The 22,351-nt window shown below is 43.8% G+C and overlaps 1 protein-coding gene across 2 annotated transcripts in view; it reads left to right on the top strand.

The window, feature by feature from the left end:
- The window catches only part of CDKAL1 (CDK5 regulatory subunit associated protein 1 like 1), a 334,585-nt gene that overhangs the window by 290,985 nt on the left and 21,249 nt on the right, over nt 1-22,351 (top strand). For both annotated transcript variants that reach the window (XM_044426357.1, XM_044426358.1), the window contains 2 exons: nt 13,921-14,004; nt 15,147-15,311. In XM_044426357.1, the coding sequence (XP_044282292.1) occupies nt 13,921-14,004; nt 15,147-15,311 (249 nt within the window). The remainder of the gene's footprint in view (nt 1-13,920; nt 14,005-15,146; nt 15,312-22,351) is intronic.

Below are 22,351 nucleotides of genomic sequence, written 5' to 3'. Positions count from 1 at the left end.
GATGGGGAGTTGGATTTAACCAAGACAAAAGTAAAAAAAAAGTATAGAATTGCAAAAGGTTTGCAAAACAAAAAAAAATTTTGAAAAAAAATATTGTTAGCTCAACTGCTGAGCAGAACCCTTTCACCTGTCTGTCTCTTTTCACCCGCTTAGTATACACTGCGCTTTTTCCCTTGTGCCGTATGTCCAAATGAGTTTTCATTGCTTCTGAAACTAGGTGGGGAATAAGAGCTGTGCCCAGTGTAAGCATGGTAGTATAATAATTTTCCTTCTAATCATTTCCAAGTTAGCTACTTTGCCTTAAGTAGGATTATATTGGTGGCAGTAAGTCATGTATCTGAAGACTTTAATCTTGCAATAATATACAATATTGAAGAAAATAATTCTTGAAATTCCCCTCCTTGCTGACATGTAATAAAAGTTTTGTCAAGTTGGATTTAACCCCATGGCATTTAGAATTCCAGGTTTATCTTCCAAGCAACTTAGAAGCTTTATAGGGTTCCTAGTGATAAAACATTGTGTGAGAGGGTAGAGTGGAGGGGAGTTTCTAGTTCCAATATTAAGGCTTTCAGTAGCCCGGTTGGCTGGGTTTTGCTTTGATTATCGGCATGCAACTAGGTTCTTCTTGGCCCATTAGCTGGTCTGGATTCCCTGTGTGTGCTTGTTCACAAATACACAAAAAAGTTCCTTGCTCTCACAGAACCAGAGATCTCAGGCAAAATGTTCATGAAATATTATGCTCAGTTTCCTTCCTCCAGGAGCCATAAATTGTTTGATTTTAACAATAGTTGTTAAAAGTAATTCTAAGTGAAAACTGTTACGAAGTTGCATAAAAAATACCTTTGTGTGGTTGCGAAGATGAACACTTTGCCTTTTACCAACATCTGTGTGCTTTGAATGGGACAGAATTGCACTTGATTTCCAATATCACTGCAACAATTCACTGGAAAATATCAAGTACGTAGTGCTGTAACCAAAGTGCTATTAAGATGAAAAGAGTTGAAGCTGCTTGATTCCTGTGGCATCCAATTTTTCTTGTTTCTGTACATCATCTGTATTTTTATCACAATCGTACATTAATTGCATTGGACTTCGCAACAAACTCTGACCCTGCGGGTGGCGTGGCTCACCATGGGTTAAGTAACATGTGTTATCCAAATGTGTTCAATCTGTATCTTAATCTTTGGTGGGGAAGGGAGAACTTCTGTCACCAAAATCAGCACTGTTTTTTTTTCCTTTTTCCTTTTCTCTTCTTTTCTTTTTAGTTGATAAAGAGAAAATGAATGCAGTACAAACTGCATGAAATGTCTAAGGACAGAAACCCTGTCCATCCATCCATCATGTATTATACTTCTGTTTAATATGATGAAATCTTTAAGCAGTTCATATTAAATTGCATATATTGTGCAATATAAAAGATATATACACACGCACACATGTGCGCAGGCACACACACAGAAAGAGTCCATGAGTGTGTGGACTACTGGAAATTTGTGGAGCAGGTGGACAAGATGAAATGGAAGTAGTGGGGACATATCTTATCCATAGGTTATCCATTTCCACTTCTTTTTCTTTGGTAGGTGCTGGCAAAGGACCATCTTTATTTCTTAGCCCCTTCCCACTTCCCATTTTCCACTGCTTTGACCCATAAGTCACTGATTGCTTGGACCAGTTTGGGCACACAGCAAAACAAAGAGCACAAATCTGTCTGTCTATCCATCTGTCACATAAACTGAGCAACATCTGACCCTGTTCAGGGTTGGCATCTCTGCTGTTTTCTGATACTGGACTTATCCACCATTTAACTGAGGGAATTGACCATAGACCAGTCACAACTGGAGCCAACTTTCAGGATGTGGGGAAAGGGAAGTTTTGATCCTACCCCCAATATTATTCTGCAAGGTTTTGTCAACAGCATCAACTATTGAAGCAGAACAGCCTTCTATCAGAAAGAGGCACAAGTGGACGAGGTCACATTAGAAAAGAAAAAAGAAAAGAAAGCAACAAACTTTCTAGAAAGGGTAGAGTAAAGTTTCTTTGTTTACACTTAAGTGCTTTCCAACTTTTAATGCTATGTTTATTCTGACTGGAAAGAAAAGGCTTGATACATTTGATGAGCCCAAAGTGAGGGAGCAGTGATCTTAACAGTTTTACAGCACTATAAATTTTTGACACTACCTTTAAAGAATTAAAAAGGTATACATATGTATGAGCTGCTTTTCAAAGGAATAAATAAAACTGGTTTTGCATTCATGAATATGTGAATTCCATAAACATTAAAGCATCATTGATGGGGATGTGATAATCAAATGGAAAAGTAGACTTTCCCCTTCTTCCAAAACAAAGGCTTTGAACAGTTGTTGCTTGTAGAACATTTTTTGTCTGAGTCTTGCTTCCTGAATTCCTCAGGAGTTCGTTCCTCATCTTGTCTGCCTGCCTATGTGGCCAAGCATTTCTGCAACTGACTGTGATTTGTTTCTGCCCTTAAGCTGGTCTTGTAAGAACCACTTGCAATCTCAAGTTATATCTGATCGTTCTAATCAGTTATTTGTAGTTTTTAATACAATGAAAACAGATTGTTATTTTTGGTTAAGAAAAAAACAGTTATTCAGAATGGTTTTAATTGATGTCAGTAACTGCTTTAAAATAACCTCTGAGCAGTTCAAATACTCATAGAATAGTAGAGGTGGAAGGGGCCATGAAGGCCATTGGATCCAACCCCCGCTGTTGCAGGACACCAATTCGCACCATCCCACTTCAGTATCTTTTTGAATGTCTCTAGTGTGGGAGAGCCTATGTCCTATCCAGGCAACTGGTTCCACTGCTGTGTTGCTTTGACAGTGAGGAAACTTTTCCTGATATCTAGCCTAAACCTGAGTTGTCAAAACTTGGCTTGATTGTTCAGTGTCCTACACTCTGGTCTCAGTTGCTTTGGCCCTGTCTTGAAAGTCACTGTGTGATATTCAGGAGGCATTCTTTGACCACAAATTGGGTAAAAGAACTCCTGACACTTGTCTGTCTTGTCCTATAAGGTCACCTGTATTGTCCTTCCTCCTATGGCCCTTGTCTTATATTGAAGAAAGTAGGACTTGCCCACAAAATGAAAATCTTTAAATTGCAGAATGTATGTATCATCTTACATGAATTCATCCATTGTTATATTGACAAAGATCCTACACTAGTCATTTGCCCACCAGGACTGGCTCCAGGTTGTAGACCCTGTTTCTGTTGTTTGGACTACTCAGGAGTAACTCAAAGGAGTTACAAAGCAGAGCTCCCTGAGCAGCACTACATGGTGTCCTAGGAAACTGAGTCTTGTCACATTATTTTCCCTGAAGGAACTGGAGTGATGCTATGTCAGGGGAAAGCCAAAAATTAAAATTAATATGGCATCTAGACACAGCCACTAAGTGCTTCCTAGAGTGGTGAAATAATAAATAAAATAATAAATGGGCCCAGGGCAGAGTTCTGTGGTGATGCTGGGGCCTTGACAACTAGCCAAATATGTCAGGTGCTGATGCCAATTATCCAACTTAGAGCTTTATGAGATGTGCCAGCAAATAAATATTTTATAGTTCATGATAGATATTGCCTGTGTTCTCGGTACTATTGACTTCCAGTTTCCAGTCTTTTTCCTCATCTTACTTTCTTAGGATTTGAAAGTGAAAATGTCTGACAAATGCAACGTGATAGATATTATATATTTGTCTTGCTTCAAAACTTTCCTTGCTTCAAAGCCCAAAAACAGACCCACCCATCCCCCCAGAAAAAAAGTTATTCCCAGAATGGGCCTTCCTGACCATGAAGAAGTTATTTACACTCCTCATTAAAATGAATGGGAGTTACATACCCTTGAAAGCATTCTTGTACTAGTACAGGAAAAGGTCCAAGCCCCAAAGCATGCCCTATCTCGAAGTTGCAAGAGCAGCATCCATGTAGCATGTGGCACTGCTTTACCGTACATGCAGTGCTGCCTTTCACCTAAGCATGCAGAGATGCTTGGAAGCACCCGTGGGCTTGCGTGCTCCTGCTCTCATGCAGGCATTCTCATCCCTTTTCTAATTTTAAGCTTGCTGTGTTAGTGATACACATGCAACAGTCCTAGCCGGCTTCTAACCATGGTTGCAAACTGTATTTGATACTATAGTTCGCAAGCATGTGGGTTACATGTAATACTAACCATAGTTAATGGAAAGGAGAGGGGAATTCCTGTGAGACAGAGGAAGCTCACAAAATAACGTGGCACTGTCAGTTGCCCATTTGGGCAGCATTTCATTCATTCATTCACTCATTCATTTATTTGGACAACTTGTATGCCGCCCCATTCGCGTAAGTCTTGGGGCAGCTCCCAATACATAAATAAATATATTGCTATACAAAATACATAAAATACTGGAGACATCCTGGCCACAGATCTAAACTTAATAAAATCAACAGTTAAAATAGCGTTTACATAAAAAAGTCTTGGCCTGGCACCGAAAAACAAATAACGACAGTGCCAGGTGGACCTCTCTGGGGAGCCCATTCCATAAGTTGGGTGCCACCGCAGAGAAAGCCCTCCTCCAGGTACTCACCCTCCTAATATCTTTCATGGAGGGCTCCCAGAGAAGGGCCTCTGCCGCCGATCTCAAGGGGCGGGAGGGCACATAGGGACACATATTTACACTAGGCAAATAGTGCTTGATGCAGCCCTGGACTCAGAAACACCAACAAATACTAAGAATACAGCCTGTGTGCTCAACTTGAATAACATGAGAAAAATATGAGTACTTTTTGCAGCCACTAATTCTGTTGAGCAATGCTGTTCCCAGGTTCTCAGGGACAGAGTCAACAAACACACATTTCGCTCCAATAGGCATGGTCAAGCACAGGTAGGGCCAAGTTCGACCATGGTCAATACAGAGGAGAGTCCAGAAGTAAGTCAGATACCAGTTACAGAAATCAAAGTAACATCACAGAGAGCTCCAGGCAGGCCTCTGCAGCAAGTCAAACAAGCTCAGCTTGTATGTCATTCTACCAACTTGCAGACTCAGACTGAACTTTTGCCTTTCCAGGGACTGGCAGTTTCTAGTTGTTGTTAGTATTGTGATGATAGCTTCACATACACTCTGCTAATCTTCCCTACTGGGGTTAGAGTTAGGGTTGCCTTTGAAACCTTTGGCTGCAGGGGTATGGAGGCAACTGAGATGCAGTAATGGTTGCAGGACCAGAATCCTTGGAATTGGAGAATAGCAATGTGACCTCTTCCTGGAGCAGGGCAAGAGGTCCCAAGGGTTCTTCTGGGCTCAGGGTCCTAAGACAAGAGTGCCATCAATGGGTGTTTCCACAGGCACATTTTCTTCGGGCTATGTCAGAGCCCGTGTCTTGAGGAGGAAGGATCATATGTGGTTTAACATCAGAAAGTTCAACCTTCCTCTTCTTATTCAGAATATATCTTCCTTTGCATTACCTTTACTTCAGTGTGCTTATTACTAAGCTAAATAGATAATATCGTGCCAGAAAGAAATCAAGGGTCAGTACATAATCTCAGAACCACTGCAAAGTTGGAAGTTACCTGTAAGCAGAAGAATATAGTAACCTACAATTGGAAATTGCAGCTGAAATGAATTCAGGGCAAGATGGGAAGGGCTGAGCAGTTAACAATGCTTAGCTGATAACAGTTAGAGAAGGATGTGAAGGTTATAAGAAATTAATTGGCTTGTACAAATGTTTTAGGGAAACAAATATGATCCAAAGACTTATAATTTTACTGCCATGATAATATTGTAGATCAATTAAACAATACATGTACAAAATATATATGTGAAAATTCAGTGTTCTTAGGTCTGAAGTTTATTCTTAGTTGAAAATGTTTATATTGAATGAGTCATTTTCACAGATTTGTGTATTTGATTATAGATATATTTAAAGGAGAAGGCATGGAATATGTATGTTTTATATTTATCTGTATTACTACCATACTGATTTTAAAAACTGGCAATTACAGACATTGAAATTGGCACATGATAAGTAACCAGTGCAGGTTTCCATACCAGTTAAAATATGCTGTGTCCTTTGATAATTTGTCTATTTCAATACTATATGTTTGGTAAAGAAAATCAAAAGAAGCAATCTTTTGGGAAGCATAAAGAACAAAATTATTTTCTGAGGTACAAATATTAGTTATTTACTTACTTACTTATAAAAATACGCATTTATGGAACAGCCAGCATTATAATTTACTTTGATTATCCAACTGTAGAAAACAAGCACAAGAGTAAGGAAATGGAAATCAATAAAACATAACAGAATTTAAAAAGAAACATAGATGGAGGCCCAGTTGTCATTTTTAGGTCACCACTGACATCCCTGAATATAATTTCCGTATGAACTGTATTTCAGGGCTTGTATATGCTTGAAGAAACGACATTTTCACAGCAGGAGGCCAAATCAAAATGAAGCAGTCAGATGCAGGTGCACAGTAATGGAAGTGGGCGATTTACCCTGAAGCAAGATCACTGGGCTGGGAAAGCAGAAGCTATCCCAGCAGAATGGCCAGCAATTTCTCTCTGATATATATCTCTGTGCCAAACAGTATTCATAGGGGGCCTAAATAATTGTTCTTTCACTTGTATCTAATGAGATGCATTGCCCAATGCTAAACAACTGAGGGGCTTCCTTTTGTTATGCTAATGAAATGCTATTCAAACCCTGCTTTCTTTGACTTCTATTTAATCCTTCCTGCTTCTCCAGCCTCAAGCCAGGCAGGGAAATAGTTGAAAAGATGGAGGTTTGTACTGTGTACATCTGTTGCCTAGATCAGTTCTATTTTGCCAAAAAAGGCGAGAAGGAGAACAGGGTGTTTGTGTGTGCAGCATTACTAATGCTACCAATAGTGTACTCTTATTTTATTTTATTTTATACTATACGTATCCTGCTGTTTCTCAGACAGAGCCCAGAGTGACTAACAGCTGATATAAAATATAATACACCATATAGACAACATTGAAACAATGGCACTAGAATATATAATAAATTACAATTAAAGCATCAACAGAATCAATCTGAAGATAAAGAGCCCTTGTTGATATCCCCAAAAGCTGCACAAATAAATAAGTTTTTAAACAGCACCTTTATGCTCATCCATTTGGTTAAATCTCTATGGGATCTGAGATCCAATGCCAGGGTGCTACTACCAGAAAGTCTCTGCTCTGTGTGATAGCCCTATGGGCCACAGGCTCCACAAGAAAAGCTTCATTGGCTGATCTTAAATCCAGGGATGGTTGGAATTGGGAAATGTCAATTACTCAGCTCCCACACAAGGATGTACATATTTTGTTATATCTGTTCTATATGTTTTTCATGGATTCCCAGGCATCTTTCTTTCTGTTGACTGAAGGAATCTGATTTTTTTTTTTTTTAGAGTTGTACAAGAATTTCATTCCACCTGCACAAGTCCAAGTTGGTGCAAACACATATAGTGCAAGTGTGAATTTGCACAAGTCCCCGCTAAAAGAGCCAGTGCGATAGTTAGATTGTTGGATTTGGATTTAGGAAATCTGGATTCTAGTTCCCAGTCAGTCATGAAGCTCACTGGACCAGGCTTTGCACCAGTTACTGTCAACCAAACCTGCTTCACAGTGTTGTTGTAAAATACAATGGCGAGGAGAGGGATTATGTAAGCTACCTACCACACAAGAAGGTAGAATGTAAATAAATAGACTGCAGTATCTGCACAATTCAGAAAAATCCAGGCTTCTATAGAATCTGTAAGTCAGATTCAGAGAAAGCTGAACTTGCTTAAGTCTGTTGTGCATTTCTCCATCGTCTCTAGTACTAAGCTGTTTAGACCTTGTACACTAGACATCTTTGTAACTAACACCTTGAATTATGTCTGGAAACTCACTGGCAGCCAGTGTACAGATTTCAGAACATGAGATTTGCTCGCATCTCACTCCTTCTGTCAAAACACAAGCAGCAGCATTCTGCATCTGCTGTTATCTACTGAATTGTAATACCCAGTACAAAGGATTTGCTGTATACTTCCATATTATCCCAAAGTCTTTGACATATAATAATGTGCACCATAAGCAAATGTTGCTTATCAGACTGCTTCTATAGAGAGGTTACAGAAAATTCAATTAACGTGCACCATCAGAGTATCATCTGAAAATATTTATATCTTGGAATACCAGTTGCAAGATTTCTCAAGTCACAAATAATACTCAGTGTGCCCTTCCCTTGTGTGACATGACAGAAGGTAACCCAATGCAAGGCACTTCTGACTGCCGACATAGGCTTGCCGTTCCATCAGAACAACTCAGTTTAGCCCACAGACTACAAATGTGGTAGCTAAGATAAACTATGGAATTCAGTACCGTAAGATGTAGTGATGCCCACCAATTGGACAGCTTTAACAAGGGATTGAAGAAATTCATGGAGGAGAAGGTTATCAATGACTGCTGCTCCTGATGGCTAGGCGATACCTCCAGTACCAGAGACAGTATCCCTGTGTAGTCCAATTGCTAGGAATAATGAGTGGGACTGTGCCGTTGTGTTCCTATCATGCTTATGGATCCTAGCAGCAGCTGGCTAGCCACCATGTGGACAGAATGCAGGACCAGATGGACTCTGGCAATGCATCTTTCTGCAGCATTTGTTTTTCCACATCCGCTTTACAGACTAGTATATATCTATCACCCCCACCATGCAGAGTAGTTTCATACTAGCAAATGATGCAATACTACGGTGCAGTTTATCCCATGATTAATGAAACAAAGAATGATTGTGCCTGGAAATAGAAGTTATTTCTGTTTACCTTATGTTTGTTTGGATGTTTTCTGCTTTGCAATGAGTAATTAGTACATAAGTTAGCCTGCCCTGAAACCCATATCCCCTTAACCTGCCTGAAGCATTTTTGGCATTCACAGTTCAAGTCCAAATGACTACAGTCTTCCTATTATAGACAAACACTGTAAGTGAAGGCTGGTGCACTTCTCGCAGCCCTGTCTAAGCATCTCAGAAGCATGTGGGGGTTGATGGTAGGCCTTGTAGAGGTTCTCTTCTTGAAAACGAGCCTTCATGCAGAGTCTGTAATCTGAAAAGGGACTTCCGCAACAATACAAAGCATGCATATTCCACCATGCATATTTTTCCACTTAGAGGCACATGTGTTCACACACAGCTCCTGCCATATGAGCTTTTGTTGCAACAGTCACACATTCCCAGCTATACCTGTGGGAAACCCTGTAAGTATGTACCAGTCTTGTAGCTTTTTATTGCAGTAATATTTTCCTTTAATTGTCAAAGTATTGCATATAAGGAGAAATGTAAGGAACAACTTAGAGACTGGGGAAGCAACACATGCATAGCATAGGGGCTTCTGCTATTTTCCGATAAGCCCGAAAGCAAATATTTGCTTATACATTGCTGTGTAATCTGAAGCTTACACCTGATGTGCTCTGTTTGTCTTCAGTGAGGAACTGGAAGAGAAAGGTTATGGTTTTCATTAACTTAAAAGAATTTCTGCATCATACTCTGCAAAATGTAATTACAGTAGTTCACTATTAATGTAACATTACTGCAGTAAATGGAAAGGTTTTCATGATTAATTATTTTGTGGTGACATTAGAAACATTTTTCAGTTTAAGGTCAGAATCTTATGGGTTAGCCTGTTTTTCTTGGTAAGTTTTGTGAAAAACTCATTTTTCCTGGAGTTGGCTCCATCTGACATTTTCTTATTGTCCACCTGGCTTTTAGAAAACCAGAAAAGCATTGCTTTGTTTTCGCTAAATATAAAAATTGAATACACTTACTCATACTTAGAGCAGGCACATTGAGATCAGTGAGACTTGTTTAGTCTTTACAAAGTTAAGCCCCATTCATTTCAGCAGGACTCCTCTAAGTATGACTAAGCTTAGAGCCAGCTTGGACCCTCAATTTGCATTCCATAAGTGGAAGGAGCTTCCTTTCACCCAGGGGGGTCTATCAAAAGTGCAAGTCTCCTTCCAGAAGAAATCAAAAGATCCCATCCAATATGTTGGGATATCTTGTAGAATAATCTGGGAAAACTATCCCTGGGAATACACCAGCCATTCAGGTCCAGATGCTGGTCCTCTGTATCATGGAGACATGGATAGATGAGACTGGTGGAGTAAATCTTTCCCTGCTCTGTTCACTAGGGTTCTCCATGTTGCAGCAAGCAAGTTCTGGGGGCCAAGAAGGAAGCATTGCAGTCATTTGTTGTAATTTGATTCTTATGTCCAGATGCCTGGACAAAAGATTTCTTGCTCTCAGTTATTTAACAGTGGCAATAACCAAGTGGTGTACACTCACTCTATTATACTACTGAAATTAAGAAAGTGGGGTAAGAAGTGTAACCAGGAATAGATTTCTGTGTGGTAGGATGGTGAACTCTGTTCAGTTTCAGTACTCTATTTAAAGCAAATCCCTGAGCTCAGAATTCTTTAATTTCACATTCTTTTTAAGGTAAATCTGCCAGTTGGAAGTCTGTCCAAGGATAGGATTCTTGCATTAACTTTACTCTGTATTTTCTTACAGAATGCAGGCTTTACTACACTTAGATAACAATGTGTGTGTTCAGTGATGACTTTTTGCATACAGTTCTTGGTGTTGGGCGACCGAGACAGATTGGGGATTCTGTTGGTGTACCGTGCACCCTTCTGCCCAACAGTCTCCCTGCCTGAGCTGACGGAAACGGTCTCGGACCTGGTGTTGAGGACCCCCAGGATGCTGGTCCTGGGGGACTTCAATATCCATGCCGAGGCTAGTTTGACCGGGGCGGCTCAGGACTTCATGGCTTCCATGACGGCCATGGGGCTGTCTCAACATGTCACCGGCCCGACCCATGAACGTGGACACACTCTGGACCTGGTTTTCTCGACGGGGCAGGAAGAGGGTGGTCTGAGGGTGAGGAATTTATGCTTGACTCCCCTGTCATGGTCAGATCACTTCCTAGTGAGGTTTGTGCTCGAGAGCGACATCTCCCTCTGCAAGGGTGCAGACCCGATTGTGTGGGTCCGCCCCCGGAGCCGGATGGATCCAGAAGGATTCCTGAAGGCTCTGGGGGAGTTTCCGGCTGACAAGACAGGTGCTCCTGTCGAGGCTCTGGTTGAACTGTGGAATGGGGAGATGACCAGGGCTGTAGACACGATCGCTCCTAAGCGTCCTCTCCCATCGGGCAGAGCCCGCTCTTCCCCTTGGTACACTCCAGAATTGAGGGCAATGAAGCAGGTTGGGAGACGGCTAGAGCGTAGGTGGAGGAAATCACGTGATGAATCTGACCGAACACACTTAAGAGCCCACTATCGGGCCTATGCTGTGGCGGTGAGGGCGGCGAAAAAGAGACACTTCTCCGCTTCCATTGCCTCCTCACAATGCCGTCCGGCGGAGCTCTTTCGAGTGGTGCAAGGCCTCGTTCACCCAGGGCCAAAGGAAGAGCTGATTCCACCCTCAAAGGCCCGCTGTGACGACTTTGCCGAGCATTTTAGGGAGAAAATCGCTCAGATTCGTCACGAGCTGGATTCCACTATTGATTCAGAGGTTTTAAGGGAGACACCAACGCTACCGTCTGGTCCAGAATTATTGGATGAATTTCAGTTATTGCGGCCCGATGATGTGGACAAGGTGCTTGGACGAGTACGTCCTACCACTTGCCTTCTGGACCCTTGCCCGTCTTGGTTAATAAAGGATTCCAAGCACGGGATTGGAACCTGGATCTTGGAAGTGGTTAACGCTTCTCTGAGGGAGGGTCGGGTGCCTGCTCCTTTAAAGGAGGCGGTAGTCCGACCGGTCCTGAAGAAGGCGTCACTGGATCCAGGGATGGCCGCTAACTATAGACCAGTGGCCAACATCCCGTTTCTGGGCAAGGTGTTAGAGCGAGTGGTGGCGGGACAACTCCAAGCACTCTTGGATGAAACTGATTATCTGGACCCATTTCAGTCCGGCTTCAGACCCGGGTACGGTACTGAATCTGCCTTGGTCGCCCTGTACGATGACCTGTGCAGGGAGAAGGACAGGGGGAGTGCGTCCCTGTTGGTTCTCCTGGACCTCTCAGCGGCTTTCGATACCATCGACCATGGTATCCTTCTGGATAGGCTGGCGGGATTGGGGGTCGGAGGCACCGCTTTGCGGTGGTTCCGCTCCTATCTCAACGACCGATTCCAGAAGGTGGTGTTGGGGGACTATGGCTCTGCGCCATGGCAGCTTTGCCATGGGGTACCGCAGGGTTCCATTTTGTCCCCTTTACTGTTCAATATCTACATGAAACCGCTGGGAGAGGTCATCAGGAGGTGTGGGCTGCGGACCCATCAGTATGCTGATGATACCCAGCTCTACCTCTCGTTTTCCACCAATCCAGGTGAGGCAGTGGCTGTACTGAACCGGTGCCTGGCCGAGGTAATGGGCTGGATGAGGGCCAATAAACTGAAGCTCAATCCAGACAAGACGGATGTCCTGTTGGTTGGCGGTTCGGGCTTCGGAGAAGGTGACCTGAACCTTGTCCTGAATGGGGTTGCACTCCCTCCTAGGGACAAGGTCCGCAGCTTGGGAGTGCTCCTCGACCCGGAGCTTTCACTTGAAGCTCAGGTGACAACAGCAGCGAGGAGCGCTTTCCTCCAGCTTCGGCTGATTCATCAGCTGCGCCCCTACCTGGAGTACGACTGCCTTGCAACAGTGACTCATGCGCTGGTGACTTCCCGTCTTGACTTCTGTAACGCGCTCTACGTGGGGCTACCCTTGAAGACGGTCCGGATACTTCAATTGGTTCAGAATAGAGCTGCCAGGCTGCTGACGGGGACTGGACGTTATGTTCACATGACACCAGTTCTCCGTCAGCTTCACTGGCTCCCCATTGAAGTCCGGGCCCAATTCAAGGTGTTGGTAATGACCTATAAAGCCCTAAACGGCTTGGGTCCTGGTTACCTGAAGGAGCGCTTACATCCATATTTGCCCAGTCGCCCCCTGAGATCGGCGGGAGAGGCCCTTCTCCGGGAGCCCTCCGTGAGAGAAATTAGGAGGGTGGCTACTCGGAGAAGGGCTTTCTCAGCGGTGGCGCCTAAGTTATGGAATGCGCTCCCCAGAGAGGTCCGCCTGGCGCCGTCGTTATTTGTTTTTCGGCGCCAGGCTAAGACCTTTTTATTTAAGCAACATTTTAAATGCTAAATACAATTGAATTTTATCTGGCCAGGGCGGCTTATTTTATAATGTGAGTTTTAATTAAGATTATTTTATATGGATTTTAACTTGTTTTATCTATGTTGTAAGCCGCCCCGAGGCTTCGCCGAATGGGGCGGCATAAAAATGTTTTAATAAATAAATAAATAAATAAATAAATAAATAAATAAATAAATAAATAAATATGGTTGGTAGACACTATCTGGCCAGCCACAGAAGGCAGTAAATGATAATTAATAGTTTACTTTCTGTTACATCTTGATGGTACCCTTCGCCAGAGCACTTAATGTTTTTAGACAATGGATAAAATTATGAGCCCTGGCAACTGCAGCTGTCAAAGCATTTCAAGACACTTAAAAATAATTCAGGAAGATGCGCAATATTATAAGATGGGTGCCTATATGTCTGCACAGTGGAGATGAATGTGCAAGATGCATGTGTCCATGTATGATGCACCAATGCAGGCCCTTTTTTCGATTCACACTGAACGTGCTTAACAATTAATAGTGAGCTTTGAATCTCTTTTTAAAAACGTTTGCATGACCTCAGACTCTGCTAATTTCTTCTAATCATAGATCGGTTGCTTGTCATGTGAATAAACTGAAGTGGTAGCTTTCCCTCTGGAGTACTGAATTTTGTAGCAACAGCCTGTGAATAACCAAACAACGTATTTTGAACCCTCATTACTCCAGAGGGTAAGCAATGGTGTTACCTCTTGACTGATTATTTGCTTCTTTCATTTTACAGATCGGGGAGAGACAGAAAGTTCTTGTGACTGAAGAATCATTTGATTCCAAATTTTATGTTGCTCATAATCGATTCTACGAGCAGGTACAAGTTTACAATAAGAAGAAAGATGGCAGTTCTTTCTTTCTCTGTCTACTTAACTTTCTATCCTAACTATAACAAGCACATGATCAGCCCTCTCTAACCTGCTGCTGTCCAGGTGTATCTGACTAAAGATATGGTGCAATGACTAATTCAGCACAATGAGAGAACATCAAATATCGGAAAGGCTGATACAAACATTAATTCCTCTATTTGATCTATTTACTTTTCATTTTTAAAACAATATCCTTCATCTGAAAGTTTCCTTGTATCTGACTGACCCATATTTAGATGGTCTTCATATGCACTTCTGAGACTAGCAGTTTTGTGATCCGTGTCTGCTGGACAGAAATGGTTCATGTCTGATTACCATAAAATTCACAGGTGATTTTCAGCTATGCTGCTTGTTTATTTTATTTTTACACTGCACAATAGCCAAAGCTTTCTGATCAGTTCAGAGCAATTCACAAGGCACCAAACATAAATTTATCAATAAAATCCAGCATAGAATTTTGATATACAAAATTTTAAACAGCTACAATCATTTCAGTAACAACGAAGTTAGAACTGTTAAAGCAGGTAAGATGCCCAGTCGTGGGCATACAGGGCAGCTAACATGGTGCCAAAATTGATGATATTGGCACCAGGCAAGCCCCAGTGGGAAGATCATTTCATAACTAGCGCAGAAACAAACTGAGAAGGCCCTTTCCATTGCTGGCACCCTCTGAGTCTCTCTTACAGGAAGACCTCAGATACAGGTCTGGCAAGTAGATGTCTATAAGAGTAGATGAATTCCAAGTTGCATGAAAGCCAGTATTTTTACATGAACCATTATGCATACGAAAGTCATACTAAGCAACTCGTAAGCACAAAGAAGATGAAGTTAATAAATCAAAGGAGAGAAAATGTTATCATCAGAAATTAATGTTATTGTAGATAATCACATCTGGAGGATGTGCCTTTAAGATCCAGGAAGAAAAAGTAGATTTAATGTGGCACGGTTTTTGCCAAGATGATACTGAATTCTAAAATAATATATGTGAATATTTGGAGTTTGAATGTCACAGTTTTCTTCTTTTCTGGATGAAAATCCTGAGTACTTTTAAGTGTTCCAGTTAGAATTACCTTTCTGTATTTTTTTCAAGGTTTTGGTACCAAAGAGCCCTGCATTCATGGGTAAAATGGTAGAGGTGGACATTTTTGAAGCTGGAAAGCACTTTATGAGGGGGCAGCCCGTGTTGGATGCCAGCGTGTTCACACCATCTATTACACGGCCATTGGCCAAAGGGGAGGTTTCTGGTTTAACAGAGGTAAGTAAAAAAAAAAACCTGGAAACATTTTGCTTCAGGAAAAGGGGAGCTTTTTGCAAGCGTAATGATTCTAAACTGTGCTATTATTTACAGAATTTGCTGCAACTTGTTTTTAGAGGAAGAACCAGTGGTGTGTGTGTGTGGTGGGGGTTCCTCTCAGGCATTGCATATCACATTTGTACTTTTTTTGCACTCTATAGTACAGATTATATCCTTCAAACAAAGGTTAGTATCCAGTTGGGCACTAGTATTAGCGTGCATTATGTCACACTAGTGTAAACAATCTGAAATGCAATGTCAGTTGTCTTAGCTGGCATGATCTGGTTCTGGAGATCCTTGTGCCAGCTAACAGTACTGGCACTGCACCAGAGGTCTCTCTTGCTAGCTTTAGTGTCCGATTGGATACAACCCTTGTGTTACCAATGCTTAGCACACCATGGTCAAGCAACCATAATGGGTGGAGTCACATATCACAGTAAGATGTGGTGAGTTTTTACTGCCTTTGATCTGTTGCATCATCCAAATGCTGTCATGGTATGTCATTGTGGTTGGTTTAGTTTTTAGTAACTACAACTAGAAACCATGGTCTTTTCTATGGATACTCTTTATTGCAATGGCTGGCTGTGTCATCCAAACCTGGAAAACATAACCTCTTGCGGTATGATGACTAGAATGAGACAGTTTGGCAAGAGCCGCTGTTGGCCACTCCTGCGTGACTAAGAGGCATTCCCAATAGGGCAGTGGGTCCTGGATTGAGGATGCCCCTCTGGCTAGCAGGAGTGAGAATTTGGGGAGAGCACCACCTCCCCTGTGTTGCTGCCACTTGCAAGAATGCTGGGCTGGACACCTCACTGGCAAGTGGGAGTAAGAAAGGGGGCTGAGTGAAGAAATCAGCGGAGTGGGGATGCCCTCAAGCATGCTCTGCACCCAGCTGCTTCTCACCATCCCCTCACCCACTTGTGCACAGGAAGGGCCTCCCTGAGGGATGTGTGTCAAGGGGTAGAACTGGGGATTCTGCTGGTGTACCAAGCACCCTTCTGCCCAACAGACTCCCTGCCTGAGCTGACGGAGATCGTCTCGGACCTGGTGTTGAGGACCCCCAGGATGTTGGTCCTGGGAGACTTCAATCTCCATGCCGAGACTGGTCTGACCGGGGCGGCTCAGGACTTCATGGCCTCCATGACAGCCATGGGGCTGTCCCAACATGTCACTGGCCCGACCCATGAACGTGGACACACTCTGGACCTGGTTTTCTCGACAGGGCAGGAAGAGGGTGGTCTGAGGGTGAGGAATTTATGTCTGACACCCCTGTCATGGTCAGATCACTTCCTCGTGAGGTTTGTGCTTGAGAGCGGCCTCTCCCTCTGTAAGGGTGCGGACCCGTTTGTGTGGGTCCACTCCCGGAGCCAGGTGGATCCGGATGGATTCCTGAAGGCCCTGGGGGAGTTTCCGGCTGACAAGACTGGTGCTCCTGTCGAGGCTCTGGTCGAACTATGGAATGGGGAAATGGCCAGGGCTGTTGACACGATCGCTCCTAAGCGTCCTCTCCTGCCAGGCAGAGCCCACTCTTCCCCTTGGTTTACACCTGAATTGCGGGTGATGAAGCGGGTTGAGAGACAGCTAGAGCATCGGTGGAGGAAATCACGGGATGAATCTGACTGAATACACTTAAGAGCCCATTATGGGGTCTATGCTGTGGCGGTGAGGGTGGCGAAAAAGAAATTCTTCTCCGTTTCCATTGCCTCCTCACAATGCCGTCCAGTGGAGCTTTTTCAGGTGGTACAAGGGCTGGTTCGTCCCGGCCCTAAGAAAGATCCGGTTCCACCCTCGAAGGCCTGCTGTGACGACTTTGCAAGCATTTCAGGGAGAAAATTGCTCAGACTCGTCACAAGCTGGACTCCACTAGTGATTCAGAGGCTTCTGGGGAGTTACCAATGTCGCCGTCTGGTCCAAAATTGATGGATGAATTTCAGTTACTGCAGCCTGATGATGTGGACAAGGTGCTTGGATGAGTACGTCCCACCACCTGCCTATTGGATCCTTGCCCATCTTGGCTAATTAACAACGCCAAGCATGGGATAGGGACCTGGATCTTGGAAGTGGTTAATGCCTCTCTGAGGGAGGGTCAGATGCCTGCCCCTTTAAAGGAGGCGGTAGTCCGACCGGTCCTGAAGAAGGCGTCACTGGATCCAGAGATGGCCACTAATTATAGACCAGTGGCCAACATCCCGTTTCTGGGCAAGGTGTTGGAGCGGGTGGTGGCGGGACAACTCCAGGCACTCTTGGATGAAACTGATTATCTGGACCCATTTCAGTCCGGCTTCAGACCCGGGTACGGTACTGAATCTGCCTTGGTCACCCTGTACGATGACCTGTGCAGGGAGAAAGACAGGAGGAGTGCATCCCTGTTGGTTCTCCTGGACCTCTCAGCGGCTTTCGATACCATCGACCATGGTATCCTTCTGGATAGGCTAGAGGGACTGGGGGTCGGAGGCACTGCTTTGCAGTGGTTCTGCTCCTATCTCAATGGCTGATTCCAGAAGGTGGTGCTGGGGGACTATGGCTCTGCGCCATGGCAGCTATGCCATGCAGTTCCGCAGGGCTCCATCTTGTCCCCCTTGCTATTTAACATCTATATGAAACCGCTGGGGAAGGTCATCAGGAGGTGTGGGCTGCGGAATCATCAGTACGCAGATGATACCCAGCTCTACCTCTCTTTTTCAACTGATCCAGGTGAGGCAGTGGCTGTGCTGAACCGGTGCCTGGCTGAGGTAATGGGCTGGATGAGGGCCAATAAACTGAAGCTCAATCCAGACAAGACGGAGGTCCTGTTGGTTGGCGGATCGGGCTTTGGGGAAGGGGACCTGAACTTAGTCCTGAATGGGGTTGCACTCCCTCTTAGGGACAAGGTCCGCACCTTGCGAGTGCTCCTCGACCCAGAGCTTTCACTGGAAGCTCAGGTGACAGCAGTCGCGAGGAGCACTTTCTTTCAGCTTCAGCTGATACTTCAGCTGCGTCCTTTCCTGGAGAACGACTGCCTGGCGACAGTGACACACGCGTTGGTGACTTCCTGACTTGACTTCTGTAACGCACTCTACATGGGGCTGCCCTTGAAGACGGTCCAGATACTTCAATTGGTTCAAAATAGAGTTGCCAGGCTGCTGACGGGAGCTGGGCGTCATGTTCACATGACTCCAGTTCTCCGTCAGCTTCACTGGCTCCCCATTGAAGTCTGGGCCCAATGCAAGGTGTTGGTGATGACCTATAAAGCCCTTAACAACTTGGGTCCTGGTTACCTGAAGGAGCGCTTATGTCCATAAATGCCCGCCTGCCCCTTGAGATCAGCGGGAGAGGCCCTTCTCCGGGAACCCTTCGTGAAGGATATTTGGAGGGTGAGTACTCGGAGTAGGGCTGTCTCTGCGGTGGCGCCCAACCTATGGAATGCGCTCCCCAGAGAGGTCCGCCTGGCACCGTCGTTATTTGTTTTTCGGTGCTAGGCAAAGATCTTTTTATTCAAACATTATTTTAATTGTTAATATTATTTATTTATATTATTTTTCAGGCCAGGTTGACTCAAACTGTATTATATTGTTTTATAATGTGCTTATTTATTTATTATTGTAAGCCGCCCTGAGGCTTCGGCGAATGGGGCGGCATAGAAGCCTTCTAAATAGAGATAGACAGACAGACAGGGAATCAACTGAGGGGTGCTGCTCCTTTCTGCAGCACTGCCCAGCTGATTTCCACCCTCTTTACTGGAGCATGAATCAGACACCCCTCCCTCCCTCCCTCCCACACCAGTGGTCCCACCTCGAGCAGAAAATAAGGGTACCTGAGCAGCTCTCTCGTCCTTTCTTCTGCACTTCAGGGTACAAGCCCTCTTTGTGCAGCAGAGACTGATTGACAGCCACAGTGAGCTGAAGTTGGGTCACAGTTGCAGCTGTCGAAGAGAAGAGCTTCCTCCCTCCCTGTGCTCTCTCCTGGGATATCTCCTGGAAGAGGGAAGGTGATGGCAGGAGCGGGAGAGTTACCATCATGAGCCTGATCAGCTGCCAGGCACATCAAGGTGACCCAGCACAAACTGTGGTGACCACACAGGGTTTCTTGCCTTGAAGATGTGCCATTGTCTGAGCTGTTCCATCCTGCTATTCATCACAGATACTGCAGACGTACGAATAATGAGATGCCATGTTACTGCTCATAGTTCTTGTTCACAAAGTACACCCACTAAGCAAGTTGTTACGTATTGTCAAGTCTGCAAGTCATGGCAGCCCTCCAAAATACCCGTTCCTAGACAGCCTGCTCAGCTCTTGTAATCTCAGGATCTCAGCTTTATGGAATCAATCCATCTCATAGTTAGTCTCCCTTTTCTTCCGCCCTTGACTTTTCCTAGCAGGATTGTCTTTGCCAGTGAGTCTTGCCATCTCAACAGCTTCAGTTTTGTCATTATTGCTTCCAGTGAAAGTTCTGGCCTGATTTGGTCTAGGACCCACTTGTTCAGTTTTCTGTCAGCCCAGGGCATTCTCAAAGCCCTCTTCCAGCACCATGTTTTGCATCTTAGTCCGGTGTCTCAGCTTCACTCCATTCTACCTTGGACCACCCTGCTAGGAAACCAGACTAGTGAGGCAATCTGGCCTCCTGGTGGCATTGCTTTTGACTCCTCTGATGCTCTCAAACTCACTCACCACATTAAGGTGTGTATCCAAAAGGAATAAACATATTTAAGTGCTTATTAAAAGTTATCCTGTAAAAAAGCTGAGAATAAGAAGCCTAGAACACGATAATAAATCTGTCTGTATATTTTAGCCTTTTGTCATAAATGCTACCTTGACATGAACAGGCCTTTGTTTTGACAGATTACCATCAGATGGAGCAGGAAGTAATAAATCCTTAACTTGCATTAACCCTGGCTATTGGTTAATCCAGGTTAACAACTTTATTAACTTCAAGCAAGGCCTTATACACACAAGCCAAGTAATTTATGTGGCGTATTACCGCATTTAAGAAACAGCCCTTTTGCCAATAAACTGATTGCATTCTTATTTTGAGAATTCTTACTTGATTATTAGTTCATTATTCTCGACAAGTTGCATCTGTGTCCATCTCAAATCCAGCTTAGATGGTTCTAATCTAGTGTTACTCCTGTGTGGTCTAGACTACCTTTTAGTTTTCACTGATGACTGAGGTTTGTTAGATATGCAGTCTCATGCATACATAGGGACTTTTGCTCCCAGAGAAATATTACATGGAATAGTAATCTGAGTCTGTCTCAACTCAGTATAACTGGGCTCAGAGATAGGGGAGGCTGCTTTGTTTATTATTTATTCCATTTAGAGCATGCCTTTTTTCCACTTGCAAGGAACCCTGGCTTACATGATCCTTCAGTTCTCTGTTTTATCCTCACAGCAGCCCTGTCAAGGAGCCTAGACTGAAGGTCAATGACTGGCCACATTTATACTGTGCTGGATTCTGGGGACATGTTATGTCAGTACCCCAGAATCTCCACTGGGTTCATTTGGTCTTCTGTTCCCAATTCATTATACTGGTTTTGTCTAGAAAGCAATACAAGACTGTGGTGCTCAGAAATTGCCCCCTTCCCTCTGGGGTCATTAAGTTCATTCTTCTGGATGACACCATCTATGTCCCATATTCTTGGCGGTTGCTCGTCTGCAATGGAAATATCTTGGTTGGCATTTCACTGAAGCCAGAACATTCTTGAGGCACCAAGTGGCCTTCCTGTTTAAGATTCATTTTGGTGGCCATGAGTTAAGCCTGTTGGAGGTTATAAATGCATTTGGAGGACAGTCAGGTCTGTCCGGGAAGTGTGGAATAATTGAATGAGGAGCCTGGGATATAACTCCCAGACAGGACAGACAAGAACCAGACAAACAAATCAGACCGGACTGGATAACACATGAAGGAAGGAAGCCAACATACAGAACAAGACAGAACAAGAAGAGGAAAAGAAAAAAGAAGAAGGGAATAAATGAGTGGGTTCAGGAAGGCAGAAGATAAGTCACAGCTAATGAGCTCTGAGTCTGAACTGTTAGTAGGCAGCTAGCAGTTTCTTCCCACTTCCGTTTATGTTATCTGGAACGCAACAGCCAAAGAGACCAAAGCAATCAAACTAGATCCAGTTAAAACCTAATTTCAGAATGATCCTGACAGCATTCTAAGCTTTGTAACTTCACAGTAAATCACAAAGGGACTTTAAATAGCTTTTCAGCAGTTATTGCAGTAATTGAGAGCTAATCCCGTAAAGAGCTAGCATGTGACCATCACAGAGCTGGACCCATAAAGCAGATGTTAATGTAGATTCCATAAACACAAGCCCTAGTCAGGCTTTCTACTTGCCATGAGGAATGTACCCATGAAGAGAGGAACTCTCCTGAATCCCCTGGGATTTGAACTGTGTGGCGCTCCACAAAAACAGTTCTCCCTGTTCAGACTGCCAGCTTCCCTGCATGCAGGACAGCGGATGCAACAGCGCTGGTGAGGGACAGAGGTAAGGTTGGAACCTGCCTCTTCTTGCACGGTTGTATAACAGAGTCAGCAGAATGTCTGAATGTCCATCATTCATTATGAGAACATTTGGAAAGACCCAAAATTCACACATTCTCTGAGAGCATCTTGTAACTACTTGAGACATTTTTTAAAATTATTTTTAATTGAAAATGAGCCAAAGCTGCCACTGCAAGAAGTATATGAACCCAAGTATAAGAACCCATAAACTTGTATCCAGGGGAGAAGGGAGTGAAGGGTGTAGTAAGAGTAAGAAATAGGCAGAAATAATTATTAAAAACAACAGGAAGTATCTTTCAAGAGAGGCTATAATGCTTATATAAGCTGGGTGCATGGTTCAGGTTTTATGTTGCTAGATTTGTATGATTAGGACACAGAATAATCAACTCAAGTTGCAACAACCTAGATTCAGGCTAGATATCAGGAAAAATTTCTTCACTATCGGAGCAATACAACAGTGGGACCAGCTGCCTAGAGAGGTGGTGGGCTCTCCCACACTAGAGACATTCAAAAAGAAA

Source organism: Varanus komodoensis, unplaced genomic scaffold (assembly GCF_004798865.1).
Source record: "Varanus komodoensis strain SLA01 unplaced genomic scaffold, ASM479886v1 scaffold17, whole genome shotgun sequence".
Taxonomy (NCBI): Eukaryota; Metazoa; Chordata; class Lepidosauria; order Squamata; family Varanidae; genus Varanus; species Varanus komodoensis.
Note: the sequence above shows the minus strand (reverse complement) of the source record. Positions and strands in the feature narration are given on the sequence as shown.